Here is a 26,813-nt window from a genome sequence, read left to right as displayed (position 1 = left end):
TGCACCTCGAAGTAGATGAAAGCGTTCATTAGAAGGTGTGTCCACAAACATTTGCACATATAGAAGATGTTATGGAAAATGAGAACAGTGCAGACTTTCCTTTTGCATCAAGCGATGTGACTACAGTGATGCTGATACGATGTATTGTGCCTCCCTACTCTGAAACTGCATTAGAGAAGGCCAGCGTCTGTCCCCCACATCAGGCGTGAGCTTTTAGAAATGCTGTGGTCTTCCGTGATCCGATCACTGTAAACACATGTTTAATACCAGGCTTAAACAGGCCCTTAGACCAGGAGCAGGACATCTGGAACAATGTGCTGAATCATTAGGACATAATCCAGACACCGCATTTGAAGCATAGAGGTGGAAATGCCACGGTGTAAAGCTGCAGCAGGGCCTGGCAAGCTCTCCCCGAATGAATTCTTTATTACAGTCCTAATTTTTTCACATGACTGTATGTGTGGCAACAGAACCGTACACTGAGGCCCTTGGATCCTGCCCAGGTTACAGAGGTAACAAATGTAAACCGGCTACATTTTAGTTAGGATTAATGCCAGCATTTTCAATGGGTCAACACCTATACTATCTTCTCTGCTCCTGAAACGTGTAATGTGTCTCTCTGGATTTAAAGCAGAGGACAAATAAAGACAGTAATATATGCTCACATCTGCAGTGCACCGTTAGCTTAGGGGAGAAATGTTAAATGAGCCCAAATGCAGGAACTGGAGCAGAAAGAGACAAGCGCCGCCCTGAAAGAAAAAGGGGAACTGTAGGGTCTTACTGAGAGCTGTAATGACTCTTACTTTATAACAGACCTTTTGTTCTGCTGAGTGAACTCCATACAGCTGCTTTTCCTAATCTCCACTCAGAGGAGTAAAATGTCTTCTGACAGCACAACGAGCTGGGCAGTTGAGTCACTTTATACATTTGAAGTTTACACTGAAACTGGGTTACAAAAAAATATTTTCATATTTTTATGCGTGATGATATTCTTGGTAGGTCCATCCACATGTTTCTAAAGCTTACTTGTTAATAGATGAAAGGAATGAACTGAGAAATGGAGCATTTAAGCAGCAGATCTTAGAATCAGTGAATTCAGAAGCGAATGTAGTGATTTATTAGTGGATAAAACGAACGAACGAATGGGACCACTATGGTAAATTGTACACTGCACACTGTATAGTTTACATTTAACGTCCAATTAAATAAGACCAGTCATTGATTTATAGGCTTGAAAAAACATGAACATTGCTTTTACATTGCATAAAACGGCTCCTTCGAAAAGCGAATTTGCATTTGAAAAATTCTCTATATTTCTGTTGACCGCCATTGCTGGCCGCATACACTTCATGTAATGGATAAGGATGCGTCACAGGCACAGTAATTCAATGCTAGCAATGTCGCGTGGCTGTGGAGGCAGCTCAGGAGCTGAGGCATTTGTAAACTCATTTTATCGGTCAGCTTGACTCAGGACCTCCATCTGTCAAGTTCATTTGTAGCTCTGCACTCCAATATGTCGCTTTGACCCATATCCAAGCCTAGGCTGGTGCCAAAACAAGAATGTGTTGTTGTTCAAATCTGATTTGATTAGCACCGATGAGTTCGACATAAGGGCGTTGGTGGCATTTCAGAGGAATTTATGATACAGGTTGTATAAATATCAGGTCTGTACGTGATTAAAAAAGAATGGCATTTTCATCTGAACATGCTATATTCCCATAAACCCTTTATATTCCACAGGTGGCCTGTAGCGCTTCTTCTGCCTGCGCCTTGGTGTGGCATCGAAACAGGTAACCATCATGACACGTGCCTTGCAGCGGCTGACCTGGCTCTCAAGCCGCTCGGTGACCAACTCCAGTGCCTCTAAGTGTTCCAGGGAGTCTACTTCGAAGGTCTGCCAGAGGTCAACTGTAAAGCCCAGAACAAACATGTATTACAGAAGGAAATAGTTCAGCCCATTATATCAGCTCCGCTTACCACACAGGAGCACTGTGTAGCTCTATAATTACAGACTGTAGTCCATCTGTTACTCTGTATACTCTGTTAGCCTCCTTTAACCCTGTTCTTAAGCGGTCAGGACCCCACAGGACTGACCACTACAGAGCAGGTAGTATTTGGGTGATAGGTCATTTTTAGCACTGAAGTGACACTGACATGGTAGTGGTGTATTGTGCTGTCTGTGGACTCTCTGTCCACTCCTACCTAGTTGGTCCACCTTGATGTACAGTCAGAGACAGAAGCTCATCTGTTGACTCTCATCCTCTAGTCCTTCATCAGTTGGTTGACTGGATATTTCTGGTTGGTGGACTGTTCTCAGTCCAGCAGTGACACTGAGGTGTGTAAACACTCCAGCAGCACTGCTGTGTCTGATCCGCTCGTACCAGTGCAACACACACTAACACCACCACCATGTCAGTGTCACTGCAGGGCTGAGAATGGCCCACCTCCAAAATACTTCCTGCTCTGTGGTGGTCCAATAGGGTTCTGATAGACTACAGTTTGTAATTATAGAATTACAGTGCTCCTATGTGGTCAGTGGAGCTGATCTAATGGTCCGTCCATGTTCATTTCAAACCAGGGTGGTCATAATATTCTGATATGTATAGATGCAATTAGTTTAGTTTAGATTTAGTTGGGAATTTTTTAAAGACATTTCATAGAAAAGCTGTTACACAGACAGGGCTTCAGATGTAAGAATCAGTTGATATATATATATATATGATATATGTTTGCGATGTGTTGATATTGCTGATACACTGTAAAACCTGATGAGTTATCTGAACTCGAATGGTTTGAGGAAATTGATTGCCTTAAACCACTTAAGTTTGATAACTCAAGTCATTTTAGCTTAAATTACACCCTGAATTGAGTACAAACAATGTACTTGTTAAGTGTTATAAGCATGCAAGTAAAGTGAGTGAGCTGTAGTTAAACTCTGTTTAAGCTGGCATTACTCAAATAGAGGTCTTCACAACTGAACTGGAGGAGAGGGCAACAGGGACCAGAGTCCAGCACAGTCTTCCTACAGACTTACTAAACCTGTCAGTTCCCAGGTGAGTTGAATCAGGTGTGCTTGAGCAGAGACATGCACAAAACTGAGCAGGAAGCATGAGTGGATGCTGTAGCAGTTATCCAATATAAAGCCCCACTTTTGCTTTTACAGGCTACAAAACTGAGGCTAGGTAACTGCACCACAATATAGATGACAGCTGACCCCATAGGGGAAGGTAGCCTGCAGGGAATGACTGTGGAGACACGAGTTTTACTCATTAAGGTTGCACTGACCAAACAAAAGTTCACTATAACTCAAAATATGCCAAAATGTTGATCTTACACAAATTAACTATAACTATAACTCTAAAAGATTAAGTGATCCTGAGTTTCCGTACTATTTAAGTTATGTTAATGAACCCCTTGACATTGCAAGGCTTATTTCACGCTAAGGTGTATTACTCGGTAACTACAAGGACTTCGGTACAAACTGGTGGGGCTATTTATTGGTAATAGAAGTTTGTAATAACAGTTTTGGCCCGCTGGCAGGCCATAGGCTTTTTAAGGGGTTAATTCAATAAGCAGTGCAGGAAGGTTTTACAGTGTAGTAATTGTAAAAGATATGTTTTCAGAGCTAACGGGTTAATAAAAGACAAACAAGAAAGTAAACAAAATGACTTCAGCAAATCACAAGAGTGTTGCTTTTAAAATATTAGTAAGGCAGTCCTAATTTGACTTTTGTCAACACTCACACTCACGGGTCCATTTCCCCGGGTCCACCATGAGATGTTGTTTGGCTAGTTCCAGCTCTCTCTTTAGGGCACTGTACTTGGCCCTCACCTCTGCAATCCTCTGTTGTCGATGCTCCAGGAATTTCAGCTTGGCACTGAAGCAGACTACACTCTGACAGCATGGCCGACATAAGGGAGAGGCTGGATTAACCATAGCCAAGTCTCTAATTATTTGTCAGATTTGAACTGTAATGGAAATCGACTTCACTAGCTACACCAGAGCAATAACTGGGCCATCCATTTAATTCATCATCACCCTCACAGGTGTTTATAGTTGCCTATATAGGTTATGGTATTAGCAAAAAGGTATATGGATAGATTCACCAAATGACACTCATTTGCTTAACTGAACTGAATTTTAGCCTGAATGTTACCTTGTTTCCAGCCTTTCCTCTCTTCTGCAAGCCATCCACGTTGTCAATCTCATAGACTTTAATTTCATAGGAATCTGGGGTACTACGATCTACCCAACGTATTCTGGCACCGCTTGCGGACCTCCTTAAAGTCAGGAGGGTGTCCTGTGATGGACGTCTCTGTTGGGGTCCTATAAATTAAAGCAAACAATCCTAAAAAGCCTGGAAAAACACTGACCAATGCTGTCTAAAATCTTTCGACTTTTAGACAACTTACCTAGATTGTTCCTTTTCTTGGAGCTTCTGGCTCCACTTGCAGTATTAAAGAAGCAACCCTGTTCACTGATGGAGTCATGTATTGAAGTGCTACTGCATGTGGCTTCACTGTCTCTTACCATGCTCTCATAGCCACTGCTGACCATACTGTTGCGGTTGTACAGCAAGGCGGTCTTACACATGGCAGGGGGGAGCTCCCCGCTCAGGATGCTCGTGTTGTCACTCGCATGCCCACTACAGTGGTTCGGTTTACGCGGGGCTGTGATCCGACTGTATGGGGATGGTAAAGTGTGATTCAGCAATTTCGCTTTGCATTTTGACAGTTCAGGCAGTTCATCAGTATCCAAGCTACCTTGGCTTGAGCTGGAGAGAGAGTCTCCACTTGCTCGAAGAAGCTCAATCCGTCCATTCAATGCTCTGCTGAGAGGTTTAGACGAGATAGAGGATTTCCCTTGCTTACGGGTTAAAGACTGAGAGGACCATGAGATCTGTTTCATGGATAACCCGTCAGGAGACAAGCTTGAACTCCTATTGATCGAGTGTCTACTAGATTTGGGGGAGGTACATGAAGTCTTGGGGCTAGCCCCAGACATCTTGCAGACCTTTGAACTGGACAAGAGTTTGCTTCCAGCTGACATCTTTGATTGGCTCGGTTTGGACAGCTGGGTTGGGTCACTTTCAACAGTATCGTACAGGGGGACAAACCTTGGAACTCTTCTGAAACTGTGACCTGCTCGAGACACAATGAGGTCCTCATTAAAAAAATCCCTACCTCCAGGTGCTACCATGCCTTTGGCCTGAGCTGATGCATAGTCTTCATCCAGACTTGCTTTAGAGCCAAAAGTCATAAAATGACTCTGCTCAAGATGTCTTTTTTTGACTCTTGGAGAGGTACAACAACTCCCCACCCTTGTTGAAGATCCCTGAGTAGACACAGCATTGCCTTCTTCAAAGAATTGTAAGTCAAAGCACTCTAAATGTGCTCTACCAAGAGACTGGTTTCTGTTGGCTAACTGCTCCAGTTTGGCACTGAACAGCTTACTGCTCTCATCAATAGGGGATTTTGGGGTGATCTTGTTCAGCACACTGTCAAACTCAGGATGTGGGAGTCTTTCTATTCTCTTAGTGGACCTATCTCTGTCTGATTCCTGACCCGAAGACATCGATTCACTATCCTCTGTCCATTCCATGTGAGCCAGGTTGATGGAACACTGCTTCTTTTCTAGTGTTGCTCTCGGGCTATTTGGATTCTTACAGGAATAAAGGGAGTCTTGGGAATCGTACTGTTTGTCTAGACTGTGCTGTTCTCTTGTAGGATTGCAATTTTCAAGGGCTGAATAACTACCTACTGGACTTTCTGGAATTTTTATCTTAAAATCATCTAATATCCTTTGATTAGCTGGAGAAAAGCTTCCACCGTTGCTTTGATTACACATTCTCTTAGTAGTTTTTTGCTCCGGTCTGATCTCACACGAGTATTCCTTGATCCTTGAGATCTCATATTGGGAGGTGGAGCAAAAAGCAGCTTCAGAGACTTCTTGTGCGATGTTTTGGAACTCGTCTGGCATAGTAACAAGATGAGAAGTGTCACCAACCTGTGAGCCATCCACAAAGTTTTGAACAAGGGGAATGGTTTTGCCTCCAGTGGACTTACAGATTTGGTCTGAAGCTTGAACTTCAGATACAACTGCAGTTTGATCCTCTCCTACACTGCTTATGATCCTCACAGACTGAGTCCCTGGTGCCACGCCCTTCAGAGAATGGGGGTCGGTGACACTCACGATTTTGGCAGCCTGGGTTTTATGAACTGCCCCATTGATTGTAACTTCTTCAATCACAGAATAGATAAGTTCATCATGTCCATTCACATCCAGAGGCTGTTGAACTGTTACAGTGATAGTGGCCTTCATCTCTCTTTGGTTCTCCATGGACAACTGGGAAATACTTTCACTTAGGGTGACAGGAAGTGAAACTGGGGACGCCAGTCCAGCCGAGAAGGAGGAGGATGAACTTTTACCCACGGGAGAAATCCGAATCTCAGAGGGCAGAGTGGAGTCATCTGATGACATTCCCTCCACTGGCAAGGGTAAAGAAAGGCTGGTGTCCATTGTTTGAGTAAGGCTTTGGGAGTTGCCAGTTGCTTGTTCAAACTGCATAGAGTTGCTAACAACGTCAAGTCTTGGTGAACAAGAGGGGTTTATTTGAGCACTTTTGGCTTGACCAGTAGTACGCCTATGAGGTATTTCCTCAATGTCCTTCACAAGCGTATCTTGCTTAAGAGGCTGTCGTATTGCCTTCTCATTAATGTTTCCTAATTTCCTAACTAAAGATCCTTGTACCTCTGCTGCTGGGATTGGGATTTTAGTAGCTTTCCTTAACAAAGGTTCTGATTTGATCACAGCATTTGTAGACTGCTCCCTGCAGGAATTGATGGCAGCCAAATCACTTCCATCTATACATCCCAGTCGATCCTGAAGCTCAGCGAAGGTGTTGCACTTGAGACACTCCAAATCAGGTAACGGCATTTGGTGGATGTCCTGCTTTTTTGCCTCCTTTTTTATTGTGCATGGGGAAATTGGCTTTAAGAAATCACAGTGCTTAAGAAGGGAGTACCCTTTAAAGTCAGTCTTGTTCCTTTGTAAAGAAGGAATTATTGGCACAAACTCTTGACTCTCTTTGTCCTCTTCATTAAGGTGCACACAACCATTTGGATCAACACAGATGACAGAGTCACATGACTTGTCACTCCTAGAGTAGTCTTCTAAATCATCGAAAAGGTGAGGCAGTGAGAAATCACGATCTAATGTACTTGCAGAATGAAATGCTCGGAGCCTGGTAGAGTCGTTCGCTTTCTTTTCTATTCCAGAGCTTCTCCCTCCAGGTGAGCTGGAAGAAGATTTCTGATAAGGACAAAATGTAATGATTACTAGCATTCTCGACAATTTAAAGGACTAGCTTGATCACAGATGCAAATAACGCATGTATTTATTTATTAAAGAAGCTCAAAAGACGCACCCTAGTCCTCTTTTGTAGTCTTCGAATCTGAGAAACAACCTGGATGGTGCAGAGAGTTTCTGAGAGGTCTTCGAGTAAGGTGGAAACATGGGCTACGATTGTAGTGCAGCAGTTGACATTGCTCAGAGACTCTTGCATGAGCATGGCCAATTTACTTCCCCTGTAACAACAAAAAAAGGGTGTGTCGTAGGCTCATATGAAGGTCATACATGCACCAGATTATGTGGCTGAAATATTTGCTTGACATACTTCTTGGGGACATGTTTACGCCCATTCAGCTTGGTCATAATGACATTTCCGAGGTCAACAAGGCAGACCGCTGCATTGTTCTTATTCTTCTCTGTCGTACAGCTACCTAAGTCAATTAGGCTTAACTTGCTTTGGTCCACGTACACTGGGGAGGAGACACACAGAAAGAACAATGCAATGGTTAAATGGGTAATGGGTGTACACTATGAGAAGAAAACCTTATTATATTATACAGACATGAACACAAACATAGTCAAAATAACGTGAAGTAACGTAATGCTTCTCACTCCCGGATTTGGTGCTGCCCTCTATGTGTTGCTGGCAGACATGAAGAGTATAGAACATGTGGCAGTGATGCTGTGATGCTCCTCCACACCCTGCCCCGCCTGAGCTCCGAGAGGCCAAGGCTGCATCTAGCAGAAAAGCTGCTCTTTCAGCCGTGGGAGCACTTAACACGTTGTTGTTGCAAAGCTGAAAATCAAATTTTGACAACCTAATTACCACATTCATAATGAGGGCTTTTCAGATGGGTGGCATGTATATTGATGAGGACCTAGTACATTTTTTAAATGATTCCTTATGAATATTCAAGCAAGTTAGGACAATAAATTAATAATTTAAATTTGATGGCAGTCCATCATATGCTATGCTAACATAACCTTTTTTCCATGAATGCTTAATATGCAACATAAACTCTTTCTTATCATGAGAACAGTCCTAAATGTGAAACCTTACCTGTATGCCACAGACAGGGTCTTCCCGGAGGTGAAGGCTTGGCTTGGTATCCTTGCAATCACCTGACTCAACATCTGCCAGTAAGTCCCTGATGACCTCAGTCTCCCCGCACACCTCAACCGCTGACACAGAAACAGAGATATTTGCCCACGTCCTGTCCTTCTTTTTGTTAATGAGCTTAAAAAGCCAAGAGATGGCGCAAGGGATGATTCCAAGGCTTGGTGAGCAGTCATCTCGCCCAATCATAGTATAAGATGTTCCTGCAACAAAAAGAAAAAAAAAAGACAGAGATGGCTCCTTAATGTAGAATGAAAGAGAGCCACCAGGGCCATCTTTTAAATTATTCGTATATCTCAGCATCCATTATTTCTGAATACAGCATCAAAAACCTTCACCAAGGCACTGCACATATATGGCTTCTGGTTTTGAGAACACAATTCTCATATATAGGGGAAAAAAAGTCATGCAATGTCATCTTCAATTAAATGCAACCCCCCCTCCCCACCACCACCACTCCCATTAGTCATAGATGGCGGCGATCTAGTTTAAAAGATTTATAACTTCTGGCCGTGAGCCAGGAACCTTTACAGATGGGCAGAAAATTCAATTAGTTAATAGCCAATGACGTAATGCTCCAAGCTGCGAGGAGGAATTCGTTTTTCACAATTTCGGGTGGGACAATTATTAATAATCTGCTAAGTGGATGTCCCATGATGACCTCCAGTATAGAGACCACCCTAAAGACAGGACAACATTAATGTACATCCATTAAGCGTCGCCCCCACCACCAGGCCACTTCCACTGGCATGTGTACACAAGGCACAGGTCTCAATCTCAGCCTCTGTTGGCCTCTGTGTTGACAAGGGGAGTGGCACACAGTGCTAAAAAAAACCTTGCAATGTATAATTGATAAATCTGTTTTTCTCTAAAACGTGAACGATGAAATAGAGGTGGAAAGCAGAGCACTTAAACACTTAAACACTGCAAACAGTATGTCTGAGAAACAGAGCAGAGGAAGGAGCAGCTCTCTCATATTAAATGAAGCTAGTGGACAGCAGCTTTCAGCGAAAGGTTTTAATAATAGTATACAGCTTCGCACTTACCCACTTTACTTTGTCCAAAGCTTAGGATGCAGCCATCAGCTCCTGCAACCACAGACTGGAGAACCTCAAATAAACTTCTCTCACATACTTCGGCCTAGTGATAGGATTAAAAAGGGGGTAAAGCTTTTATTCAGAGCGACTTCCTTGTAACCTTTTAGAATGCTCCCTAGGGTATTACAAAACCCCTACAGACTACTCGAGTTTGTGTGGCACAAATGCTGTTTTAAGCAGAAGTGCAGGGATGTTTAAACCCGCACAAATCTCTTAACTAACATCAGTTTTATAGTTCCTAACATTGAACCCTGTGGGTCTCCACAAGATATGCTAAATAAAAACTGTTATGAAATAATATAATATATAATAGAATAAATATAATAGTTTCTGCGTTTGGGTTAATAACTGAGTAATAAACCCTAGAGTTCAATGGGTTAAACCTAAAACTCTTCCAAGCACAAGCTTGGACTCTGGCTAACCATCTGGCTCAGACTCTCAAAAGTATTACACATTTCAGATGTATATACAGCACTGTGTAGAAGAATTCCTATTATTTATTTCACTTCCAACCAAAATAGCTATTAAGCAAACTCATTACAAAAGCATCTTCAGTGAAGGATGTGGTTCTGTACAGAACCATGACCACTTAATTGCTCAAATGGGTCTTTGCCTGGTATAAACATTCTTCACATTGGTGGAAAACCTTTTAAAACTTGATTCAAAAAGGATTCTATATAGCACCAAAATGCCTTATACTATTATTACAACCATCATTTTCAGTACTATCTAGAGCTAATATTTGCTTAGAATGTACAAATGAATAATTTTTACCTGTGTTACCTTTGGCACATCAACAATTAAATATACTATGAGACATTACAGTGTTTAGTGAGTTCCCCCTTTCTTTTACAGTTTCCATTCTTTTAAGCAGACTCACGTTTAGTTTGTAAAGAAATGTGCAGGAGATTTTTTCCACACCTCCAAAGTTCAGACTATGGACCATGTTCTGCTTTTCACCATCAAATCCCAAACACATCTAATGCACTTTAAGGGCCCTATTTTCTGGGAAATTGCAAGGTTGATGCCTCGCCTACAATCGCTAAAATAGGACCCCAAGTCTGGATTCAGCAACTGCAGGTTGATCTGTAGAAGTGCTTTTTCAGAAATTTTTCAGGTGTCTGTGCAACTATTACTTTGACTTTCCTGTTCCTTAAAGGTCCAATAAGTACTAAATGACAGCAATCGGTTCAAATGTCTATCGCAGTCTGATTGCAAAACACTGGAGAGAGCTCAAGCGGGATGCCAGGTTGAGGACACTGAACCTGCAGGAAGGAGCGTAAGCCGAGCTTTTACAACGGCAAGTTGACATGTTTTTTATTGGTTGCACATGATAAACCAGCTTAGGTGGATTTTATTTAACTCTGACCACTGTTAGCTAGCAAGATGCACCGATGCCTGCGTCAGCCAGAGCCAAAGAGCCCGTTATCCTGAAAACAAGAGCCCACTGCTCCTAAAATACACTCTGGAGTTGGATCATCTACCTTACAGATCCTGACAACACACTGCTCAGTTTAACAGATAATGTATATACATATTTTTATGTAGCAGTAGAGTAGCAGCACGCTGTGTTTCCTTGCTATTATGTTCCGTACCTGACCCCTCAAAGACCAAAATGCAGGCTGAAGCACTGCTGTCAAGAAATACTAGAGCTTATACCTGTATGTTTCTTTAACATCTGATGACACATCCTGATCATTTTATCAGTTAGTACAGAAAATGTAATACTTAATGGACCTTTAATGCGATTGGATCTTACATCTGACCTCTTCTGAAATATCTTGTGAAAAATGAATTACTTTAAGGCCATTTTGATTGGAAGTTAAATAAATGAAGGGTAGAGTCTTGCACCATACTGTATTCACACTGGAATGGAAACATATTCAGTATCCCCATCTGTGTTTTTGACAGTTGGACTGAAGTGATCCAAGCCAAGCACAGGCCAAATGTCAAGTTTTTTGAACATGTGTTGCTCTTTCAGCATGAATGAGTTTTGATATAAATCCAAACAAATCTGTGCATACTGCTGACCAAATTGGGTTCAATTGAGTGCGTCTGACATGTTTTTTTTTCAAGAGAAACCAGCTATGCACTTAAAAGAGTGGTGGAAATCTGAATGGGATTATGGGCCAGATGGCATGTGGATGGCATGAAGATGCCTTTTCAGGTCATCGGACAGCAATAACACAACAGTGTGATCTGTTGACCTGGGATGAATCGGGGCCAAAAGCAGCATCAAAGGTGAACGTCTTTGGGGTGAAGGTTGCACCCGCAGCCAGTCTCTGTGTGTTTTGGTTGGCAGGCTCCAGAACGGTGACCTGTTTCTTGCGGAGGTCCAGCTTGAGGGCCTGTGACTGAGATGTGCCTGTCATTGGGGGTGGGCTGACTCGCAGCATCACTTTGACCTGGAAATGCAGAACAATGATTAAGCATCTGCTGGTTATGGGACGTAAGAACAACCAACTATTTGGGCTAGGGCTCAGGCTGCCCTACAAAACATGTACAGTGGCAAGTCAGAGGTTTACATACATTAAAGACAAAGTTTGAAATTGACACCAGTGAGCTTAGCCTTAGAGTTTACTGTAGAAAATCACAGATTTTCCCAGTTTAGTAAAAAAAAAAGTCTTGACCCTCTTGTTTTGCCTTATTTATATTGATCATTGTTGTGATATACGATAGCATATGGCCAGTGAGTGCTTTATAGATGAAAAGAAACCAATGTGTCTCTCGACGCACAGCCGGAGATGAGTAGCCATTTTTATAGAATAAACAGTGATGAATATTGTATGGCTCACCAGTAATGGTTGCAGAAGCATGTCTGTACATCACATCCCCATAATCCAGAACAGACAACAGATATAGTTGTTGCAATAACTGTTTTCCCTGTGTGCACTGGGAAACTCTTTTTTTTCCCATACAGGAAAAATCTAGTCAAGGTACTTGTGTTGAGTGGCTCTTTCAATGTAGGATTATTTCGAGGTAGCAATTTTAAAAATGGTAAACTTGATATGATACATGGCTGCAGTTTATTAGTTTGCTAATGATGCTGTTGCAGAGCATTCCGACTGAAGTTCCCTTGGCCGATCTGGCATGTAGGGAATACAAGGTCACTGCTTAGCGACTCTGTGGAGTGGAATGCAGCTACGGTCCGAGGTAAGCTATGGACGAAGCATCCATGTAGTGAACGAAGATGAATGAATGGGCAGTGTGCAGGTATTGCTCGACAGTTGTAGGGTATGTGTGTGGAAGCATAGTGAAGATGCTCTTGTTAGCACACTACAGGCTGTAGCGTCTACCTCGTATGGGAAATCATACTAAATGGAACAGAAATAGAACTGGAACTTACTTATTATGAGTGTATGGCCTAGGTTAGTAATGGTGCTTCAAATGGTTCTGAATGGTTCCAAAAAGAACCATGTTCGTAATAGAGATTGTGAATAACCTAGGGTCTAATTAACCTTCACTTGATGGAAATGTTCTTATTTGAAGTACCTTTATGTTAAATAGATAGTAAGGTGGTAGGTAGTAATGTGCCATATAGCTTTTCGGAGTTGCACCAGGGATTAGATCTATCTCAATTCTGACGTTTTTGTAAGGGTTGTGCTTATTGACTCCTAGAAGATCATGAAGAATGGCTTGCTCATTAAAATGCTTAAACACAGTCCATTAGCCAGACCATTTATGCTCGAGCTTCTAATGTGTCCGATAAGGCAGTGGTCACTAAAACCAAGGTAAGTAATTTCGTCAGATCTGTTGGATAAAAACAAGTCAATAAAGATTGATTTGGTGAAGCCGTGTAAACTCTGTCTTGTTCAGATTAAAATCACATAGGATCAGCATTTCTGAGTCAATGTATGGAGATAAAAGCTCAACCAAGTCTTTGACGGCATTGGCACAGCAGGCCATCAGGAAACTGCTACTGTGCTCTATGCAAATTCCAAATTCAATATCAGATCTGATTTATCCTTCTGGGCAATGCTTCTTATATTTAAAGTGATTATGCCTAGACCTTTCCTCTGTTTAAAAGTCTCAGTATAGGAGAAGAGGGGTGACCAAGATGACTTAACAGCTGAGTCGTTGCTCCTAGGTGAAGGCTTGTGATTGAAGAAATAGCTAAATAGATATTTCTGGTTTCAGGTAGAGTACAATATGTTGTGCATTGAAATCTGAGAGCCGATGTGGTTTAAATGGGTCCCAGCTCTTCCTTAAAAGAGCTTTCCCATGTCTTCCTTAAAGGCTTTCTAAAATCCCTGTAGCCAGCATGTATGGTAACATTGCAGACACCAGGATATGTAGCCAGGAGGTTAGGAAGATGCACCATAATCTCATTAATTTTGGGTCCTGAGAAGGAGTGAGTGAATTTGCTCTCACATTTCTGATAATACAATCTCCTGTAATCAAAGAAGATGGGTAAGTGTGGTGGTCACCAGCAGCGACGAGCAGTGTGTGCCAGAGATGGCCTGAGGTGAAGGATGGTGCCCACCCCGCACATTGGTGTCAACTGGTGAGGACAAGCATGAAAGCCGCATGTCAGCGTTCAGCAGTAAGAATTGACGCGAGCATGGCCTGTTTGTCCTCTGCAGGCGGCCTGTGCTGAACATGAGGAGGGCCAGTTCATAGCCAGCCCAGAGTTGGGCGTGAACTGGTGAAAGCACAGTACCTCTACCACCCTGTGGGCCGGCTGGTTCTGTGAGAAGTAGCTCTTCGTTTTTCTTGATTTGATGAAGTAGGCTGATTCTGTCCTCAAGCTCTACAATCTACACACGTGGACAAAATTGCTGGTGCCCCTCGGTTTATGAAAGGAAAACCCACAATGGTCACAAAAATAACTTGAATCTGACAAAACTAATAATAAATACAAATGCTATGACAATTAACCAATGAAAATCTGACACTGATTTTGAACCATGATTCAACAAAATTTATTAAAAAAAATAAACTCATAAAACAGGCCTGGACAGAAATTATGGTACCCTTAACTTAATATTTTGTTGCACAACCTTTTGAGGCAATCACTGCACTTCATCAAACGATTCCTGTAACTGCCAATGACACTTCTGCACCTCTCAGCGGGTATTTTGGCCCACTCCTCATGAACAAACTGCTCCAGTTGTCTCAGGTTTGAAGGGGAACCTTTTCCAGACTGCATGTGTGGGCTCTTACCATTCATATTATCCATCTCCTTTCTCTGGCCCATGTTGAGTGTGGTACACACCATGTCACCAAACGGCACAGTGACTACCTATAGCCCTATATATAGGCCCACTGACTGATTACAAGATTGTAGACACCTGTGATGCTAATTAGTGGACACACCTTGATTTAACATGTCCCTTTGGTCACATTATTTTCAGGGGTACCATCATTTCTGTCTAGACCTGTTTAATGAGTTTACTTTTTTAAATAATTCTGTTAAAGCATGGTTCAAAATCAATGTCGGATTTTCATTTGTTCATTTTCATAGAATTTTTATTTATTATTACTTTTGTCAGAGTTGTCAAGTTTTTTCTGTGACCATTGTGGGTTTTCCTTTCATTAACCCAGGGGTACCAACAATTTTATCCACGTGTGTATATCAAAGAGGAGCCGACCACAGGTGACATAACCGGATGAGAAGATGAACGAAGGCATGGTAAGGTCCTTAATGTTTGGTGGAGAATATAGAATTAAAACCAAAAACAGACATGACCTAGCATAGCCTACCCTAGGCTAGCATTTGTTCCTTTGGTCTGTGCTCTGTTCAAGCATGTTTAAGCATTTCACCACCACATGCAGTACAGAAGATGGTTTGAGAGTACAACGTTTTTTTGATGGATCACAGTTAAGTGAGAATTTGATGTCACCTCCATGCCAGGAATCTGCAGAAAGTAACTGGGAAGCATGACATTGTGGGGCTGTTTTTCTTTCCCAGAGCCCCAGTAAATCTTGTTAGAATACATAGTGTAATACATTCCATCAAGTACCAGAAGATTTTATATCAGAATCTTGCTAACTCTGCCTGGAGGCTAGGATTACGACATTGTTGGCTGTTCCAGCAGGACAGTTTTCCAAAGTTTACTTCTCAATGCACAAAAACAATGCGTTGATCTTAAAAATAAAGCTTTTGCAGCAGCCCTTTTTGAAAGCCCTGGCCTTAACCTGATGCACTGAGCAAGAGTCAACAAGTTAAGGATTTTTAAAAAGGAGATATTTTAGAATGGCTTCATAGGAAAGTATGGTCTCAGTTAGCTTCACAGCTAGCATTTTAACAGGTGTGCTGTTCTCATGAGGGTGCACAATATTCTAAAAGCAGGGCTTCAATAATTGGAAAGGGGGGAAAAAGTAATTTTACCTTAAGAATCTGTTCAATGAAATGTTAAGCTAGAAGTCATTATATAGCTTTTCAATACTTATATTTGACTGCCAATAATCATTGGCATGCCAACATGCATGGTCATCATCTTGAAAAGTATAAACATCAATAAACACTTGGTTTCGGCTACATTTATGCTATTTAAAAAAAATACCTTTTTGGTCTTTTTATATCCCTAAAAATCATTTAGAATGTTTATGTGGCCTCAATTAATCTCTTTATCCTTTAGTATCAATCAGGCTGGTTTCATTACTGTACCTTCGGGGCTCTGTTTTTATTGGCAGTGCTTCACTGCACCACAAAAATCTGTTCAAATGTCAATAACACATTTGCTTCCCAATACTCAAAACAGTGGAGCTAAACTGCTCTATGCTGAATGGGCAGTTATAGGTAAATGTCTTTGCAGTCATCTCAACAACAGTGCATGTTTTTTGCTGCTTAGCTTCAGCATATGGCCTAAATGAACTGGGAAGTGAATGAAACACTTTGAAACATCCCACAGGCAACAATTTCAAAAAGGCAAAGAAAAATCTACAACATGGGCCCTTTAAAATTCAGTCAGTCACCTTAGAGGAAAAATAATATTTCTAATGCAGCAACTTTGTGAGGCTTTGTGATGACAAACCTGATTTCCCATTACTGAAAACCTGAGTCCTTCCACCCTGAAAAATCCTATTATTAAATACCATCTTACTGAACTGAAGTTGATGCTATGTCTGATATGTAATGCACTTGTTCAACGACTGACAGTATCTCCAGCTCTGCTGAGTGTCTGTTCAAATTGCGTTTCTGAGGGATGAATTATTTAAAAGTCCATTTGCTCGGCTATGTCTGCTGGATGAGTCAGGCCGAGTGCATGCTTACCACCAGGTGCTAGCGTGAGAGCTGTCTAATGCGAAACTGAAGAAGATCCACCATCAGCGTGAACTGTGAGGGTAGCGTATGCTTCAATTAAACTGAATTGATTTTCCTGCTCTTGGGAATCGGTGAGGACATTAAAAAGTTTCAGGTTGAAAGGTTATGCGGGTATGAATGTCATGTGTGTTCAGGTACTTAACGGCTCTGGTACATGTAATAGAATCAGCGTAAAAGCAAATTATGCTAATCATAAGGACATACATATCGAATGGATCATGGTCTGATTAAGGAGAGTGGCAGACATGTCTGAATATTTTTTAATCATTTCAATCATTTTTGGCTCATTTATTCATATCTCTGATATTGTACTGAAGGCCAAGTTACTTAATGCATGCTTTTTTTATTTAAAAAACAACAACACTGAGTCAAATGTGAACGTAATTACTATATGATTTTCCATCAGATAACAAAACAAGCTTCAAACTAAAAACCAACTATAGGCATATAAATGTAGGTCAACTGTACCTTCCCCGTCTCTGCCATGTCCCTCCCCTTGCAGGCAGTCTGTAAGAGGTTTGAAGGAGCAGGAGGCGGGGTCCTCTGCAAGAGGCCACTGAAGTTGGTTGGATAGCGAGAACAGTAATTGTTCTGCTTCCTCCTTCTTGCGGTCAGGTTCAACTTCTGGACAGCCCTGCGGACATGTTGGGTTTGTTGTTATTGAAAGAAGCTGACAGGATAACACTGGTTTGTCACATTGAGGCTCACACTGCTTCAATCCACTGCATGTCCAGTGTACTTCACATAAAAATAGGTTCAGACAGATAAAGATTGCCCCTTGTTCTGAAAGATAGATCTGTGTGCTATTACCTTACGATGAAAGATACGGCAGCAGAGGTTCCAGCAGGCAGTAGGGCTGAAACTCTAGAAGTGTTAAATGGCAGCGGACTGCTGAAGTGGCAGAGAACCGTGGAAGATGATGTAGCCTTTTCATCCTCCTTGTTATTCTTCAAAGCATCCTGAGACGTCTGCAGACAAACCACAGGACCCAACAGAGGCATTTTCACCGTAATTCATTTCTGCTGTCAGTTATTTAATCAGTTACAGAACCTAGAGGAATCTGGATTAAAGAGCAGCATTTTGACTGTAATCAAACACTGAAGAATGTGTAGATAACAGTTTGGCATTAATTATGTACAGTACACAGTAGATATGTGCTGATGATCAACATTAGTTAACACACTGCACTACCAGATCCTTTCAAATAAGCAGAGCATCACTCTGGTGTCACATTTTGTTCTTTTGTTTTAGCTGTGTTATCAGTCTTTTGAGCTCCTCATAGTGTTATTATTTTATACTCAGTGTGCTATCAATGGTGCCAGAGATCTAGAATTCACCCTGAAAAGTATGTCAAAGAAAAAACAAAGACATAATTCCCAGTAAGACTGTCAAAACAATAGTATAACAGCAATGAATAAAGAGCCACAGAGAACACAGCAATGTTTAACCGCTAGCACATCATGGCTGTACAAGAGTACTTAATCAAGTAAATACTTTTTTTAATAATTGGGACCCCTGAAAATGTATGTTCTCTGCATTTTCACTAAGGCAAAAATATATTAACAGCAGATTGCATAATCCTGATGACTCTGACTTACTGGCTATTTAAGTCCAGAACTGAGTCAAGAATCACACAGTGAGCATATGAACTGACTCAGACGCTTGGATAAAATCATGAACTCTCTGAAACGTGTCCCGCCCTGGCACACACAAAGTGGCCGCCTGAGGCTATGGGCGCTGTCTGAAGTCACCGCCTTTCCACATCTGCTCTAGCGAAGCCATGGTTCACCCGCAGTCATGCATACAGAGTTGACGACGAACACTGGGCGCTCTTAGCCTTGCCTTTATGTCTCATCGATGTTGTATTCCAGCCATGCGAAACGAGAGCCCTCCGCTCGCACTTGCAACAAGAATGCAATGCCATGCTGTAATGCCAATTAGTGCCAGGAGGAACTAGAGCCAATCTGAGGGTTGGGGCGGAGGGGGGGAGAGATGCTGAAATGGAACTGCTGAGGAGGACTCTAGTGATACTCCCTCTGCTCGACTTTCCTTTCCTCCAGCCTCTGTCTCCTCTCACTTTGCCTTTCTCCTCCAGAGACAGGGAGTGGGGCCGGGGGGGTTGAGGAAGATTCAGTTACATGCGTGCTGCACTCCTGCAGCTGAACTCCCTGACTAGTGAGCATATTGGTGCAGTCAGATGCCATTTAAATTAAGGCGCCTTCACAAGTGCCCCTCCTGACTTTACCTTTAGAACAGAATTAAAAATAAAGGTGCCATGCTTAGTTCCCTAAAGAAGCTTCTGATGGATGGTTCTGTAGTCTCTATCTCTATCATACCTAGTGGCCATTCGTTTTCTCACTCTGTTATCAGATTAAAAATGGAGCTGTTGACACTTTGTTGAGCTGCTAGTGAGCACCTCCCCTTGGAGACTGATGTTCCAAGAGAAAAAAGACGATCCAAACGATCCACTCTTGCAAGCAATAAAGAATAGCATTTAACATTTTTATTAATGTTGATGTAGTTGATCACCTACAAAGCTGGAAATCTTGTTTGTGACCTGCGACCTGTGAGACCTGCTATTTCCCAGGCGGAAATAGCACTTTATGGCTACTCTGAGGCTTTATCTAGTACCAAGAACATTGATGTAGCTATATTTTTAAGAGCATATTTGGTCCAGAAGCAAATTCAAGTGCATGTAGTCTTAGTGGCTTTGTTTGTGTAATGAAATGGAGCGAGCCTAATGGACTGAGCTTGTCGTCATGCACTATAGCCAGTGCCGCATAGAAACCCCACTGCAGTGGAAAGCATTCCTACTTTGTCTTTATTTACGGCCCAGCCCTGCGAGGGTATGAATATTTCACTGGTCATTAAATATTACAGTAATATTGATCAGGCCTCTTTTTTTTCTGACCACCTGCTGTATGACAAGAATAAATCAAGAGCTCCTTTACCATTAACAATAGCCACACTGTAGCTACTGCTCGCAATCTAATTGAGGCCGATTAGAGGGGCTGTGAATCAGAGGCTGACACACATGTGGCACAGCTCTCTTCAGAGCGCACATAAAATGAGAGTAAAGTGACATGCCATGAGGAGATGCATGGGGATAGCCTTTGGAGATAATGGCTCTTACTGCTTTGGGACGGTTCACGTGAAGAGCAGGGCAATGTAATGGATAATCGTTAGCAGGCTGGGTTAGGGTCCTTTCGGTTGGGAGGTTTCCACATGGAGATATAAAAGTTACTAAATAAAATGAACAGTATGCCCAGAAATTGACCAAACATATGATATGAATGTATTCTGCTTTAGAGCAGAGATTCCACAATTACTGGATTAAACTGAACAATCAAGTAAACTTTATTAGTAACTGTTTAAGATTAGGCAGTAATGGAAAAAAGGAATTGTACACATTCAGATAAGCTTACCAATTTGACCAATTTGATTGTAATTAGTACATGAATTCAAGGTCATAAGTTCAGGATCAAGTTTTCTGAATTTTTAGTAATATTTGCTAGATGGTTAAATTGTGCACAATGCATGGTTAGAATTTTTCCCTTTTTCTCCCAATTCAGTACTGCCAATTAACCCACCTGTTCATAGCTCCCCCTAGCACTAGCAATGCTCCCAATACAAGGAGGGCAAGAATGTAACACATGTCTCCTCCAATACAAGCAAAGCCAGCCTTTGCCTCTTTTTAAGTTGCCACCAGTGCGGCATTGCCAGGCAGCCAACACGCTTGGAGGAAAGTGCCTGGTCCCCAGCTTCACTGGACCAGCTAACAGATGCCTGTGCCCGCAGCACGGCGTAAGAGTGATGAGGGGAGAGAGCGCCAGCTACCCACCCAGAGAGAGCACAGCCAGTTGTGCTCTTTCTGACCTCGGCCCCCCTGATGGCAAAGTGACATGAATTTGAACTTACGACCCCAGGCCATAGCGGTTTGGTAGAGTCACTCTGGTAGAGCCCTACCTCTCTGCCCTAAATCTCTGTTTACTAGAATGTAATAAATAAGGAAAGTGAAGAACAGTAGTATACAATGATAGTTAACAGTGCACATATGGCCAATACTGATATCAAAAACAGCTGAGCTTTAAAATGAACTGTCTTTAATAAAAACATTGAACTAAAGTAGGCCACTGTGCTCAAACTGCTAAAACACACTACAGTTCCACAGGACGAAAGACACAGCTATACTAGATTTATTACAGAATCAGATCAAATCAGATATCTGATCTAGCGTTTTCTTCTGATACACTGATCCTGAAACACTACCTCTAGCTCAAACAGTGAACACACATCCTGATGGAAGCACATTTTTACATTTTCATGCAGCAGTGATATAATAAGACTTCCTAGATTTTCCAAAAATGACCTTTTTATAATCTTTAAAATACTGTTCATGGTTCCTCATTGTTCAGTTAATTTTTCTTTTTAATATTTGGCCCCTTTTTTTTAAACTCTGATCTCTTGATAAATCATCAAAATAATCGACTGATTTCTTGATTATTAATACGGCCCTACTGTAGATATGCATAAGTTTCCTCATTGACTCTTTTCATTCGTAACATCTAGCACTTACTATAATGCTGTACTAAAATAAAGCCATGTTAAAGTAGCAGCCTACCGTCTGAGCAAAAGAAGAGTCCCCATCTTCTATAGATGCCGGAGGATACAGGGAATCCAAATGCTGCTGTTCTCTGACCCAGCTGTCAGTGCGCAGGTTGCTTGGTCTGTGGCGGGGGCTGGGTTTGGGAGATTGTGAGCTGCAGGCTCTGGGCAGAGTGTGAGCGCCCGAGGCGGGGCGGCCGGGTGAGACGCTGGCAGGGGAAGAAGTGGGCCAGATGGCCCAGTTTTGGGTTAGAAGCATGCGAACAGCCTCCCGCTTCAGCTGGCTCAGGTGAGTGGAGCAGACGTCACAGCGGCCTGCAAGGCTGCTCCAGGCAGGCCCCTGCACACTCTCATAAAGAAGCACAGAGAGTTTCGGGTCCTGGGGAGAGAGAGGGAAGAGGCAAATCAGAGACAGATACCCTTGTCTGTCATTTTTAAGGAAAATAACCTTTTGATTTGCTTTGCTGATTGTTTCTTACCAATGTTATTATCTAGCTCACTTCCGTCTCACAGTCGGCCTCTCAAATGTGATGCTATAACATGGCTCACCTTATTCTAACAGTAATGAATGGCCAAAAGAATATAGATTTTCCCCTGGTTTAGCTGTTTCAGATGCACCCACTGCTAACAATTCAGTGGTTTCCTGGTCAACTGTGCTGTCACTGTGTCCAGGAGCAGCTACAGCATAGCAGTGGGTTTGGTGGATGTTCTGGGTAAATATGGGTATGGTGGATGCGAGAGAATGTGACCTGCGCAAATGTACAATGCCAATTATTCCTCCTCCACCAAACAGTGGCCCCTTACAGGGAAAGGACTTTTTCACAATTAGGTCATGGCCAATTCCCACCAATTAGCTCCCTGATCACTTAGCATGAGGATGGACTTGACCACTGTGAGGATTGAGGCAATTCCCTATGGGAATTGACAGAGTACCTGTGTTTACCCGCTGACAGAGTACAAACTATATCCTCAGTGCCTGGCAACTGGCCAACCCCACAAATGCCACTTCACAAGAAACAAATCATAATGACAGGGGGTCGATTTTTCACATACAACATCAGATATACTTAGGTTGGTAGCTGAGGAGCAGCTGTGATTGTGGTGTGCTGATCATTCTGTTTCCCAGTCCTGCCCTCGACAAACTACCAAGTGGGAAGGGTAAAAGCTACAGTACCTTATGGTCCCCTCTGAGCCACTGCATCCTATCCTTGGCTATCCTACCCAACCAGAGAGTGAAGTCTCAGCCTGTGGCCACAGACGACTGTGGCATCACTCCTGTTGATGATTTGTTGGATTTGCCATACAAGGAAATCTTAATACTACGGCACACAGTAATGCTTGCACCTTGGCAGCAGAAGTTTGGGAGGGGTCTTTTTTTTTGTTTTAGCAAAGGGGATGGGACTCCATATCAAGGGTTTTTTGGATACTCGGAATGCTCCACATACTTTCGCCCATGCCGTGTAGCGTGAACGCATTAACTTCAAAAAGACAGACCTTGAGTGACCTGCATGCAAAGTCTAGTCCTTAGGGTATGATGAATGGACGTCAGAATAAATTACGGCATATGCGCTCCAATGCAAAGGACATGGAGTCTAGAAGTCTGGCAGATATGTTATCAGGACGACCGACATAGACTACTGTGTGATCCACTAACCTATTTTCGCTATTAAATATGAACACCAGTAGGCCAGTGCCCACAAATGCATTTTTCTCTCTTAAATAACATTACATTTTCATTTTCCTCTCCGTAGGAAACTGGGTTTTCATATCCCGCCCATTATATATCTCACGTAATGAGAGTTGGAGGGGAGACATGTGAGCCACGCTTCTGCTACAGAGGCTAATCGATTTAAACTCGTTTCAGACAAAGAGAGAGAGAGAGAGAGAGAGAGAGAGAGAGAGAGAGAGAGAGAGAGAGAGAGAAAGAATAGCCTCGCTTCTGCATGTAATGGGTATCTGAGACAGCGGACTGGCTGTCCAATGGGTGTCCAATGTCATTTGAATGTGTCACTGTGAGGGGCTGTGTCTAAAGTGCATTATGTGTATTAGCCCTTTCCCTTAAAATGTGTACAATTAGGGCTGGGCAATACAATTCCATAGCATGATATTTTCCAAATATACCACAGTATTACATTAAAATACAGTATAAATAAATAAAATAACCCCATGCTTCCAGATTAGTGCTACCTTGTACTAAAAGGTGTCATGGGTGCTACAGTATATTTGGATCTCACTTGGATATTACCTTAACGGGTTATTTTATTTTACGTATTCACCAAGATATGTTATGTTGTTTATTTACCGGGTTATGTATATATATATATATATATATATATATATATATATATATATATATATATATATATATATAGATAGATAGATAGATAGATAGATACTGTATATACTGTTTATACAGATATTGGCAGTTGTCCCTAACGTTGTGTCAAAATGTCATGATGAATGGACCAACAGAAATGATCCTGCAAAGTTGGCATTTTGGAGATATGTGTTTTTTCCAAGACATAGAGGATATACACAATATGTACACTATCCACTTTATGAGGACCATCTTTTGCTTCCACTCACTGTCCAACTTAGGAGCACCACCCTACAGGTCCACTATAGAGATGCATGATTACACACTGTAGCCCATCTGTCATCTTGTGCATGATGCACAATTTGCCCCCCTCTACCTCACTGATCATTGGTCAATTCCTGACCACAAGATGTTATGTCAGTGGTCTCAGCACATCACTGACACTGACAGGGTAGCAGCACATTGCGTTGCACAGTCACTGCTGGCCCACTGCTCAAAACCCCCCAGCTAAGTGCAGCTCTGTGGTCAGAAACTGATTTCATGCAAGGACAGCTAATGCAAGCTGTGCACCAGCAGATAGATTGCAGTCTCTAACTGCAGTCCGGCAAGGTTCTTACACTTGTGTTGAAGTGCCCGGTTCTGAGAAGCCTCTGCGCCTCCTCCTTCAGCACCTCCACACGTGACGCACACTCCACACACACACGCCCTGTGCCCGGCGTGCTCCAGCTCTCCCCTTTGGTCTCCCCGTGGTCGTGGAACACTCTGCCTCCGCGAGCACGAACCCGAGGCGACTGGTCCCCCGTACAGCGCGAAGCAGCCTTCGGGTCGGTGGAGGTGCCCGTTACCACGCCTGCACCGTCTGGGGGCGGCCGGTGCGCGCGCGGCACGCTGCTGGAGCGCGAGGCGGGTTTGGCGCGGGGCGCGCGCGTGAGCTAGAGGGAAAGCGGACAACACGCTGTGATTTGGACCAGTCTAAACACTCACCCTTCAGAGACCCTTCAGATAGCAGCACACACTTCACACAGCCTTCTAGGAAAATGGTTCTTCTTAGAACCATCAGAACCGTCTGAATGCATGAATTGGTTCTTTGATTAAATGTTGGAGTTTTTTTTTTTTTTTTAATACTGTTCTGTATAGCTCCAACATTTTAATTTAATAAATGATTATACATAGAAGTTACACTGTCGTTACGAGCCGAATAACCCAATTTCAGTACTACACACAACCGTTTTACGGTTTAAGTATAAGTATAGACATAAATATAGTACGTGTTAAACCTGACTGAACACAGGATTCACACAACAGTTAGCTAGCTAGATTAAAATATATTCCTTAAGAAACGTTAAATATATCGTCAAAAACTTAAAAAATACTTTTTTACGTGCTTTAAGAAATATTAACGTTTTTGCGTAAAAATAGCAGAAATGCAACAGGCTTGAAAAAAAATAAACTATGCCTAAACAGAAAGCTAAATTCAACCCTCAAATAACCTAGCTAAAGAAAGTTCAACTTCTAACATCTAAAGTAGACTTTATTCTACTCTAAATCCATTAAAAAAACACCAAAATACAACACTTAAAGAAAGCTAGCTAGCTATCTATATGCACTTGCTAAACACACTAGCCCTAAACGTCCACTGTGTGTTAAAGCTATATAGATAGCTACTTACGTATCCTTGGCTCCTGGCTACCTCCGAAGACCCCATGATGTAAAGAAAAGGAGATTTCCCCCTAAACTAAATCATTCCGAGACTGAATTACCTCTATCACGGGAGCTGCGAAGCACAAAGATGCTCTCTAAGCTTTCAGGGTTAGGTTTGCTGTTTGCGGATCCTACATCATCGCTCCCCGCCTCTCAGCTGCCCTTCACAGTCATTCTCCCAGCCCTGAGAGAGTAAAATCTGTGTAATACAGAGGAATAAGAGCATCCGGGTGAAGTTCTCACTCAGACAGCCGCAGCATCTTCCCACTCCACCTCCAGTTCAGCAAGCTGCGTGTTGTTGGTATCCGTGGAGAACCCCCGGCTCGGTTCCGCTGAACTGCAGGACAGCGAGAGTGAGAGCAGTAAAAGCAACAGTTCCCCTGTGCGTGTTTTTCACTCCGTGCAGTGGGGTGCCACCCTCTTATTGTCAGGAGTCCAAGCCTGGAGATGGCCAACTGTTGTGGTTACCGCATGGAGATGGAGAGCTGCACGTGCAAACAGCGCCTCCTGGAGCAAAGACAATGCCATACACATACATGTCCAAAAGTTTGTAGACACCGATGGGGGGGGGGGTCAGCAGTTTTACACCCTCTACTCCTTTGGGAGGGCTTTACATTACATGTTGGAACATTGTTGTGATAATTGATTGATTGATGATTAATTATTGATATTAGATGATTAGTTCTGGATATCACACCCCACTCCAACCCATCCCAAAGGTATTGGGTGGAAATCCATCACTGTTCTAATACTCCACAGTGCAACAGTGGAAATGGGCATGGTGATCTTATAGGCTCGTTTGCAGCTAATCCTGAGCACCCCATTGCACTAGCATTATTATTATTAATTATTAATATTAGTTGATTGCACCATACAGGGGAATTCCAACAGTTTCTGCATACTTCAACGTGAGGGTCATAATGTCTACAGAACATATAAAGCCACTTTGTTCATTTTTTAGATGTATTACATTCATATGTAGCGCAGGGGTAGTAGCAGTCATTTCAAACATCCGGGGCTCAGCCCAAAAAAAGTCCAGGGCCATGCAGGCCTTTTATACAGCTCTCTGCTACCTGCAGGGCTGTGCAGAGTTCTGCAGTGCGTTTTCTCTTATTTTCATGGGTCAGAATAGCACTGTCAGATCAAGATGGCAGAGTTAGAGACACATCTCACAAGCCCCAGTGCAGCATCTACTGTACATCATGAAGCTCCATTAATGTTAACCAGAGCTGTGGTTCTGATTTTAGCCAGTGAGCTGATGTTTAATTCTAATGCTAAACCATGTCAACCACTCACTACAGACTCACTCGAAACATCTTCTCGCTGGTCACTGGCCGGTATGAATGCTGGATGCCCCAG

The 26,813-nt window shown here is 42.5% G+C and overlaps 1 protein-coding gene across 2 annotated transcripts; it reads right to left on the bottom strand.

Annotated features, from left to right (window-relative positions):
* Positions 1 to 1,149: 1,149 nt before the first annotated feature.
* On the bottom strand, positions 1,150 to 25,861 carry kif26bb (kinesin family member 26Bb). Of its 2 annotated transcripts, XM_072681261.1 has the most exons (15): positions 25,423 to 25,861; positions 24,371 to 24,685; positions 21,453 to 21,815; positions 17,642 to 17,799; positions 17,300 to 17,465; positions 11,772 to 11,969; positions 9,514 to 9,607; positions 8,411 to 8,670; positions 7,963 to 8,146; positions 7,676 to 7,820; positions 7,427 to 7,586; positions 4,413 to 7,311; positions 4,157 to 4,326; positions 3,744 to 3,894; positions 1,150 to 1,908 (listed from the first exon to the last, which is right to left on the bottom strand). In XM_072681261.1, the coding sequence occupies exons 1-15, from the start codon at positions 25,456 to 25,458 to the stop codon at positions 1,709 to 1,711; spliced, it is 5,499 nt and encodes a 1,832-aa protein (XP_072537362.1). In that variant the 5' UTR covers positions 25,459 to 25,861; the 3' UTR covers positions 1,150 to 1,708. The 2 variants fall into 2 exon arrangements, with proteins under 2 accessions (XP_072537362.1, XP_072537367.1); XM_072681266.1 differs by lacking the exon at positions 3,744 to 3,894 and having other exon boundaries at positions 1,790 to 1,908.
* Positions 25,862 to 26,813: the final 952 nt, after the last annotated feature.

The sequence above is a fragment of the Salminus brasiliensis genome, chromosome 1, assembly GCF_030463535.1.
Source record: "Salminus brasiliensis chromosome 1, fSalBra1.hap2, whole genome shotgun sequence".
Taxonomy (NCBI): Eukaryota; Metazoa; Chordata; class Actinopteri; order Characiformes; family Bryconidae; genus Salminus; species Salminus brasiliensis.
The sequence above is the reverse complement of the archived record's forward strand: the minus strand, read 5'-3'. Positions and strand labels throughout refer to the sequence as shown.